The 10,204-nt window shown below is 41.8% G+C and overlaps 1 protein-coding gene across 1 annotated transcript; it reads left to right on the top strand.

Annotated features, from left to right (window-relative positions):
- Nucleotides 1-332: 332 nt before the first annotated feature.
- Nucleotides 333-9,686, top strand: LOC115162796 (transmembrane protein 87B-like; the record flags this gene model as incomplete). Its single annotated transcript, XM_029714221.1, is given in 15 exon segments — nucleotides 333-375; nucleotides 561-614; nucleotides 617-739; nucleotides 1,102-1,201; nucleotides 1,389-1,435; nucleotides 1,468-1,514; nucleotides 1,777-1,848; nucleotides 6,274-6,364; nucleotides 6,438-6,496; nucleotides 6,936-7,039; nucleotides 7,452-7,522; nucleotides 7,804-7,865; nucleotides 7,981-8,033; nucleotides 8,302-8,367; nucleotides 8,719-9,686. Coding segments are annotated over 15 exon segments (1,068 nt in total), but the record flags the coding sequence as incomplete, so codon positions are not given.
- Nucleotides 9,687-10,204: the final 518 nt, after the last annotated feature.

Here is a 10,204-nt window from a genome sequence, read left to right as displayed (position 1 = left end):
ACATTTCTCCAAAAAGTACGATATTTGTCCCCATGTGCAGTTGCAGACCGTAGTCTGGCTTTTTTATGGTGGTTTTGGAGCAGTGGCTTCTTCCTTGCTGAGCGGCTTTTCAGGTTTTGTAGATATAGGACTCGTTTTACTGTGGATATAGATACTTTCGTACCTGTTTCATCCAGCATCTTCACAAGGTCCTTTGCTGTTGTTCTGGGATGGATTTGCACTTTTTGCACCAAAGTACATTGTCCAATACATTAAAACTACATTAACTAATAGGCTAATATTATTGTTATGTCCTTCACCCCCTGCAGTGGAAGTCAGTGTGAACGGGAACCCATGACTACATCTCAGTTTCAGAATGGCCTCTTATGATCGATCGTAAGTCAATTCTGCCATGATAAGTTGTCTACATGGAGAACACTCTACGCTACAGCTTCATTACATGTGGTATAATAAACACAAATAGCTTCTAAGGTGTGGTCCTGTAGGACATACTCTCTATCTTATCAGACAATACAGACTCTCTAGTTCCTTGCCAGCTCACCTAACTGTCCCTTTTGCAGTTCTGGTGATGTGTGATGTCTATGTGTTGCTGGGCCTGCTGTGGCTGGGGCTGTCACCTGCTACTGGAGAGAGCTGCTCAGGATCCAGTTCTGGATCAGCGGGGTCATCTTCCTGGGCATGCTGGAGAAGGCCGTGTACTACGCCGAGTTCCAGAGCATCCGCTATGACGGCCTCTACGGTCAGGAGGGGGAGAGACAAGAACCTTACAGAAAAGCCACTTGATTTCACATATGAAATTTCACATGTGAAAAAATGGGATTTTGGAACGCTTCACATGTGATCACTTGAAATTCACGTGATCACTTGAGAAACACGTTTTTGTCTGTAATTGGTCTTTTAAGGGAATCAACATGGGGCTTAAGTGGTAATTTTTGGTGGACACCCCTAAACACACATTTTTAGCCAATTTTGTTTTTCTACCTAAATCTTCCTGGTGGGCAAGGTTGGAATTGGGTAAGAGATAGTCGATCCTAGTGTGGTGCTAAATGTGCTCTTGTACTCCATTAATAAGCTTGATTTGTGTGCTGTGTCCTCCAACAGTCCAGGGGGCAGTCGTGTTTGCGGAGATCCTTTCAGCAGTGAAGAGGACCCTGGCCCGTGTGCTCGTCATCATCGCTAGTCTTGGTTATGGAATTGTCAAGTGAGTCAATCCCTTCATAAGAGGTCACATTGTTAAGACAGCGGAGAGTGTTAAACTCTATTTCCAATTCTGTCTCTTTCTCTCTCTCTCTCTCTCTCTCGCTCTCTCTCTCTCTCTGTCTGTCTGTCTGTCTGTCTCTCTCTCTCTCTCTCTCTCTCTCTCTCTGCCTGCCTGTCTCTCTCCCTAGGCCAAGGCTCGGTGCATTGTTACACAGGGTGGTTGGGGTGGGATTGCTCATTTCATTTCATTTAATTTTTACCTTTATTTTTATCTTATATTCTCCGTTGTCGTGGGAATCCTGAGGGTCAATTCGGTAAGTCTGGTCTCTCTGTCCTCTCCCTTCTGATCAATATACTACCTATTCCCCAAAATATATTGTCCACCTAACAAAATATATTGTCCACCTAACTAGACTATTAAAACACGTTGATATGTTTTTGATATGGAACTAAACCAAACAATGCCATGATGCTCTTTGTTGAATATCTTCATCTTTGGTCAAAGGATGCCAGGAATCTTGTGTGTAGTAGTAGTACTGTCATTCCACTGCCAGTGTTAACCTGTCTTTCTCACAGGGTCAAGGGGGCAGTAGCAGACTACTGTGTGACATTGTTCTGGCGCTCACTGACTCGTGCGTTGTGTGGTGGATATCCTTTTGGAGTGGTCAGACATTACCAGAGGCCATCAGTCTGCCTGTCTGCCAGTCAGCGTGTTAGTCTAGTAGTCACTGTATGCAGTTAGTCTGTCAGTATTAAGGCCTCTTTTTTTTTACAGACTATTTTTTTTCTCCCTCTGGGCATGTTTGTCTTGAGCTGTGTTTCCAAAGCTTACTCAGATCTCCTCATCCCTTTTACCAGTGTCTCTCAAAGCTTCTCCAACAAGTTTGATTCCAACCCTCTTTGAGTGGCAGTTTGGTTCTACACGGGTCCTTTTGGTGTGTATCTATCTGCACGGCTGCCTGAAGAGTATGTGATAGTGTTCCCTCCCTCCCTCTGTCACTCCCTCCTTTTCTGCTGCCCCTCTGTGTGTGTCCGTTCCCCTCTCTGTCCCTTTCAGGCTGAAGATGATCTGGTGCTGCTGGCTGCCATTCCTTTGGCTGTGCTCGACTCTACCCTCTGCTGGTGGATATCCTGTACTGTACCTCCCTTCACATCTCTCTTTCTCTCCTTCTCGCACTCCCCCTCCGACTTCCTCTTCCAACGCTCTCACTTCCTGAAATCCCTGTGTGCGGCAGTGCCTTGGTGGTAGTTGGTGTTAGCACTTCTCCCTCTTTTTCCTGCCTGCCTTCGCCTTTTTCTCAGAGAAGGGAATAACTCAGAAGGGAATATTTCCAGAAAATATGCTCCGCCTCACAAAAACGAATTTAGACATAGTCACATGGATTAATTAAATGTTTAATTACAGGGCCACTTATAGCAAGGCTATCAATAACTTCATTTAGAAGAGCTCGGAGGCACTGTTGACAAATGCATTATTTTATTCTCACGGAGGGCCACATTTTTTTTTCTCCTGCAGTTTGACAGGACAGTATTTTAGTGGATTCAGTTAGTTAACCAATTAGCCAGAAAACCAGTTAGTATAGTGATGACTAAGACCATACCAGGTTTTCCAGCCGTGCTTAACCTGGCCATGGAGGGCAGAGGGGAGCCCAACTCCTCCTGAGTGTTGAGAAAATGGCCGAAAACCCTCAGACACTTACACCCTGATTAGCTTGGGTTTACGTTCAGGTATATCAGCTCAGTTGACAAGGTAGGCAAACTCTTCGGTGTTGGTTATGTTAAGTCAGGGGTCGGCAACCCAAAATGTTGAAAGAGCCATATTGGACCAAAAAAACTAATCTGTCTGGAGCCGCAAAAAATTAAAAGCCTTATATAAGCCTTATAATGAAGGCAACACATGCTGTAAGTGTCTATATTAGCTATATTAGCCTACTATCAAAATGATAAGTAGGCTACAAATACATAATGAGCATTCATGATTTACCTGCAGCGCTGGAGAGAATGACGCACCACGTGACTACTCTGCTGTACGATGGTGCTTTAAGTTTAACTTCCATTATAATATTAATGTATTATGTTTCGTTGCATTGATGAAATTATAGAAATAAAATACAGAAATCAGATTTTTGATGTCATTTTTATTTTAGGATTCGAAAAAACAACAACAAAATGTGCAACGTGCATAATAGGCCTCCTGTAATTTCAGACCTCCCCATGGAAATAAAATGCAGTCCTTTTCAACCCTCAATAATACGATACAATCCTCTTCTCTTTTCCCCCTTATCTGGGCAACAGACAGAGTGCAATAAAACAGCAGCCTTTTGAAAAGGTAAAGTATTGTAACGACCCTGGGTTTATAAGCGCGGAAATCGACTCTGCCGGACGAGCATGCTTTTGCGGCACAGTCGATAGCGCGCCGGACTTCGGTTTAGAAGGTCGAGGGTTCGAGACCTGCTCCCTGCTGCTGTTTCATTACAGTATATAAAATTAAAATAATACAGTTTAAGTTCGATTTCTTGGGGCGGAAATCCCGGGGGGGACACGACCCCCCCATCCTGGGAAAAATATGATTTGTCCCCCCCAATATATCACTGAAACATAACTATGTAATTTAAATAATATTAATAATACGCAATGAAAGCAATTGTGCTGATTATAGACACTTAATAGCGCGTTTTTAAGTTTCAAAAGATTGCGACCCCCCCACCCTTTGCCTCACAATGGTTTGATCCACTGCCAGTTCCTTAGCTTGCTAGGTAATGTAGAGATCGTATCTACTGTCTGAAAGGCACTCAATGCACGTAACTGACGTGAGGTTAATCCAGTCAATCGCGCACACACACTAGCTGAATATGCAGAACTAGCGCGCAAATATTAACTATTAAGCTAGTTAGTACCTATTCCATTTATGTGGCGTCGTCAAAGATGGAATCTTTGCTATCGTCAATTTATTCCAAGATCAGCATGCATGTAAGTTAGTGCTTCAAAGTCCCTGTGATAAGGTTAGCGATAAACTGAACAGAACTACACTCTCTTCTACCATTGTTTTAAATATATTTAATGGTCTCGTTGCAAAAGCTAAATTGTCGCAAGGGAACTTTTATTTATATATTTTATTTCACCTTTATTTAACCCGGGTAGCAAAGATTATAGCAAACACCACTGAATTGGTGCTCGCTAACTTTGCAAATTCAGCTATTGTTAGAAGCCAGCCAATATGAAACAAACGATTAAAATTACAAAAGGTTGCAGCATATGTTGTGTAAATGGTGAACTCATACAGCTGTCAACTCTTGTCACTGCAATCCGTTTCACATTTGCTAGCTACCTTTTAGATCGAAGCCCATATAGAATGATAGAAGATAAGATGATAGAAGCCCATCTCCTACTGTAAATAACCTACATACTGTGTGTGTGTAGCCAGCCAGGTAGAAAAATGGCAGAAAAATGGCAGAAAAAAGACGGACATCAGAGTATTTTTCAGTACACCAAAACGCAAAGTAAGAACCCTAGTAGCCTAATATCTCAAAGACTAGTTGATAAAATGTTCATAAGAAAGAAATGAAATTCTAATGGAAATGTTTCACAATGATGTCATTAGGCAGAGCAGGCAACAGATGGCACACAGACAGCAGAGTTGGGGATAGATATGCAGGGACAGACTGGCAGAGACAGGGAGTCTCAGGTAAGTTTGTTGAGTCTTTGTTTGGCAACATTATGAAAGGTTCTAAAATTGTTTTACTTGTAAAATAGGAACATAATTGGAAAATGCCATGGATACCCACACTCTCAACTTAAACTGGTGACTGAACTAAGATTTGTTAAAGGCAATGGTATTGCTGTTGTGATTAGTTGTGTAGTTTTGGGTACCGGTAGTTAGGAGTACGGCAAACACCTTATTTCTTTGGTTCCTCAATATACATTTACCATATTACAACGTAGGCTATGTGTTACAGCACTACTTTTGGTGTCCCCCTCAAGAATTGCTCTTGAGAAAATGTTATGTAATTGTCCCCTCCAAAGTTGATATAAGATTTTCGCCCCTGGTGCAAGGGTAAAATGCAGCAGCACCCTCTTCTCTTTTGACACGCACAATAAAATGCAGCCATCCTCGGACCTGAGCAACAAAACACAATAATATCCCTACGTGTCATTCCAAATATATACTGACAAAAATCAGAAATCACTTTATAAAAACAGCCACTTTGTTACTAAATATGTGCCTATGACAGGATTGTGTTCTTACCCATTTAATGTGACTTCTGTTTTCGGACATCACTGGACAGCTTCATAACATCGGGCATGTAAAATGTAACTTTAATCTTCACGCAGGACTGCAAGCTCTCATCTGTGAGGCGGGTGCGGTATTTGGATTTTATGTAGTTCATGTTTGAGAATATCTGCTCGCACAGGTATGTTGATCCAAAGATGGATAATACTCCAAATGCATATTTCTTCATGTTCCTATAACTGTCAGGAAGAATGGAAATGTCTTTCCACGTTACTCTTTTTGTTATTTGACAACTTTTCTCATTACAAAGGAAACATGCAGGGAATCCTTCCGCATTGGCAATGAAAGCAAATGATTCGGTCCAAGAACTGTGGAATCCTCTGTTCTCCTCAGCCATCTTTCTCTTTTTCCCTTTGGGATCCATGGCCCATGACACACCCGCCGGTTTGCTTGCAACAGCCACCTGTCTGGCACTACGCCGAGCTGAAAGAAACGTGTGTCGCAGGCTATGACGTAAATCTTCGTTGACAGAAATGTTGAAATTAAATATTTATTATACACATTTTTACAGCATTGGATAATAAATTATATTAAAACAAAAAATATATTCACACCATCTTTTTCCATTTTCATATTTTTGAAAAGCTCCAGGGAGCCACTAGGGCGGCGCTAAAGAGCCGCATGCGGCTCCAGACCCCCGTGCCGACCCCCGTGTTAAGTCAATGGAAGAAGACTGGTATTATTGGGTTAACTGTTTCTGTAGAGAATTGTATTTCAAAGGTGGGCTGTTTGTTAGCCGGGTGTGTCCTGCGGTTATGTTGGAGTCCTTTACAGCCAATCACATATTTATCAGCCTGGCCCAGACCATGAAGCTCCTGGTCAAGCTCTCCCTGTATCGCCACTTTACCAACACCCTCATATTCGCCGTTATTGGTGAGGAGCTGTCTGCGGCTGTGCTACTGCAACTAATCTAATATATTTGGCCTGTCACTGTTCTACTCTGCAGCCTCAGTCATTTTCATTATCTGGATGAGAAAGACCTTCAAGGTTTCAAAGTGCCAGTCGGTGAGTACTGTTTGTTTACTACGCTACGTAACTTTTTAAGCCACGGGTGTCCAAACACATGCGTGTGGTTTGAGTAAAAATAATAATGATCGAACTCAATATACTTCAAATTGTCTAAAACCAAATCGAAACTTTAGACATGATAATGGACCTACATTTAATAGTTTCTTGACTGTTTCCAGCGCGCTAACAAATCACCAAAATGAAAGCTAGACAGTCAGGGAGCATCGAAAATAATATTTTCTTGCCAATTTTGACGGCGAGGAAATATAACCAATTTTCAGCGCGCACACACACACACACACACACACACACACACACACACACACACACACATAGTTGACCTCTAGTGAACTGGTATTTGTCATTAGATATATTATCTTTCACATTCTTTTCCTCTCCCGTCTCTCTCTTATTCACTCTCTCTTTGTATCTCTAGGACTGGAGGGAGCTGTGGATAGACGATGGGTTCTGGCGGTTCCTCTTCTCCACCACCCTTCTGGTCATCATGTTTCTGTGGAGGCCGTCTGCCAACAACCAGAGGTAAGAGGTCACGGCTAAACAGTTCAACACAAGGCCAATACCCTCCCAACCAAAGTCATGTTTAGGGATTGGGCTACAGGCTAGGATCCTTCAGTATGTCAACAGAGACATCTGTGGCAAAGTTAGGGATCAATTCAGGACATAAAATTGCACTTGTATGGAGAAATCCCATGTCCAAGTCAACTCAAATTGAATTGAGATGGAGCTGAGCCCAAGTGGGCCACGTTCATTAGCCGAATGTTGTCGACCGTCGCCGATAGGAATCCCATGAATAGAGCCGGCGTGATCCCTTAGTCTGTATGTCAGAGAAGATTGTTTGTTCCACATAGAAATATGCTATCTGAGCGTTCCACAACGTTGTGTCATGTTGAACGCGCCCCTGATCTGTGATGTCATGTCCTGTTCCCCTTAGATACGCCTTCAGCCCCCTAGTGGACGAGGAGAGTAACGAGGCCAAGGAACAGCTGATGAATGATACATTTGGTAAGAGTCACAGCTGTTTTGGTATTTCAGTCAGAAGAACACAAGTTGATACCGCATATGGTTCATTGGAGGAAGAAATACAGTATCATACCCTGTCTTGATAGGTAGCTAGACCTCTTTGGCCTAGTTGTGACACGTCCATAGTGTATGGATAGTCTATGGGGTGAATGTGCCTTGGTTCTCTCTCCAAGCAGCCATTTTTGATAGAACGCAATTGACTCAGCCAACATACAGTAATCAAATCTGTGATTCTGATCCTGTCCTATTTAGTGTACTTCCAGAGGGCGTGAAGATGAGGGGTCTGAAGTCCGAGACAAATAGAACAGCCAAGCCGAACAAAGTGGTAAGGGCCTTCTCCATAGCACAGCGATACCACCCATACTAAGAATATAGGCTATAAACTACATTTTCTGGCTCAGAGAAGTTGTCTTGGTGATAGGAAATGTTTTTTTTCTCAGGATGAGGATCTGAAATGGGTCGAAGAGAATATCCCATCTTCAATGGCAGATGTGTAAGTGCGAACAAATTGAAGTTGTAGAAACATTAGGAACATTAACCATGATTGACAGTGATAATATAATCACTTTGACTAGAAATGTATTACAGGGTGGTTATTACATAGTAAGAACATTGAAACGCTCAACTTATTTAAATCAGTTTACACTCTGTGATGACGTGTGAAACAAGCACAGAAAGGATAGTTGATTTTTCTGATGACAAGGCAACTGTAGTCCAGTTCAGTTGTAAATCAGTCTAACACGTTTTCCTTTCTGTCTCAGTGCGCTGCCCCCTCTACTGGACACTAACGAGTTAACACGAGGTGTTATTCCTGGTGTGAGCAGCAGGTGGTGCCAGCTCCATGCTTATTAAAGAGCAGTAGCTAGTCAGGTTTACATCAGCCTGTTTATCCCCGGTTTTCTTGCTGGCTTGAACAATGAGAGGGTGGTGTGGTGGTGAATGTTTTTCAGTTTTTTAACCCCACATCAAATAAAGCCATTAGGATTGTCAATGCAAGGGATGTCTTTAAGATATATTTTTTTATTACTTTCACATTTTTAGTGACGATAAAGTGTAATACTTCAAAATGTGAATATACTTGTATGGAAAGGGTAGTCAGTAGATCAGATCACATGTATCTTTTCTATTAAAGCTTTTGTAAAGATCGATTGACTTCAATGTTCATCTTTGTTTTTCAGTCCACCATGTCGCTTTGGAAAGTCATCCCAACTAGGCTTTTATTTCCCCACAGGAGACCATGACAACCAATTTTGAGACGTCTAAAATGGAATCGACTGAGGGAGACGATGTGCACTGCAGACAGAGACAGTGCTTTGGACAACCCTATGTCTGTATATGAAGGTTATTATCCCTTCCTTATGAGCTTTGTAAGCAGCGGTTGTAAATAACGATGGGATGAACTATGATGTAACGAGCTGACTACTTTTATTTTATTTTTGAATGCCTGCTTATTTATATTTTAGTGCATATCCGGTTAATTTTTTTTAGATTCTTTACTACAAATGGTATCTTGCCTTTCACTGTTTACATAGCTAAAGTGCAAAATGTGATTAAATGTGTTTGTTTTTTTGTCCATTATGCAGTCTTGCACTTGGCCCGGCACAATCATACACACTCCCCTACAACTCTCCCCACACACAGACTCGTTCTTTTTCTTTTGATCTCTGACTGTCCCTCTCTCGCTGTCTCTCACTCACTGTTACACACACACACACACACACTGCACTACGGTCCCTGGTTCACCCTTTTCTTTCATTTTTCTACAAAAGTGGCCATTAGTGACATTTCACTGATCTGTGTATCATACAGTAGCCTTTTAAAGAGTGACTGTTTATCTAAACGGGTGAAACGCTCCAGACGTTATAGTCAACACACAGTGACCTGCCTGAGGGCAGAGCACCATCACTGCAGGACTGAGTGGGCCAGAATTGATTTATTGTGTCTGTTCCCACTGATAACCACCAACTATCTGGTCAACACATCCAACAATGAGACCCCTGGGGGGGTTTTCTTACAGCTTCCACTTAGTATTTCCAACAATATTGTATTACAGTTGTGTTATATTGCCTAAAAAAGACCTTTAAGTCATATTGTGAGCTTTTGTTTGTTAAAAAAAAATGAACTGCTAACACACATACGAAAACAATATCACCTTTATTTGTCCTAATTGATTGATTTGTCGTTTGGCAGAACAGGAATGTAATGATCATGTCATGAACACCTTTAGATGAATGAAGTCCACATTCCTGGGATGGCTGTGGCTTGTGGGTAACATCCCATTTCAGTGATGCCGCCCTGTATTTGTCTGTCACAGCAGGTTATCACTTCATGCCCATTTTGTGTCTTTTTTTAGCCAGCCTAAACTTTACATAACATGCATCTATTATGTTGGGTTAATATCTGTTATAATATGCTCTTACTGTCTGTCATCTCTATAATAACTTAATCCCAGAGGTTTAGTTTTAAGCAGACAACAGTATTGTGGTGATTTCATGTATAGTGCTGTATCAAGCGTATTTACCAGAATGGTTACGGACATGTCCCTCAACTGCCAAGGCATTGACACTGACTATAGTAGACATGTTTATCTGAAACATGATGTAATTTACTCTGAATGAGCTCACACTTGACGCAATTCATTGTGAAATTGAAGTACTCCAGCTA

This window comes from Salmo trutta, chromosome 26 (genome assembly GCF_901001165.1).
Source record: "Salmo trutta chromosome 26, fSalTru1.1, whole genome shotgun sequence".
NCBI lineage: Eukaryota > Metazoa > Chordata > Actinopteri > Salmoniformes > Salmonidae > Salmo > Salmo trutta.
Note: the sequence above shows the minus strand (reverse complement) of the source record. Positions and strands in the feature narration are given on the sequence as shown.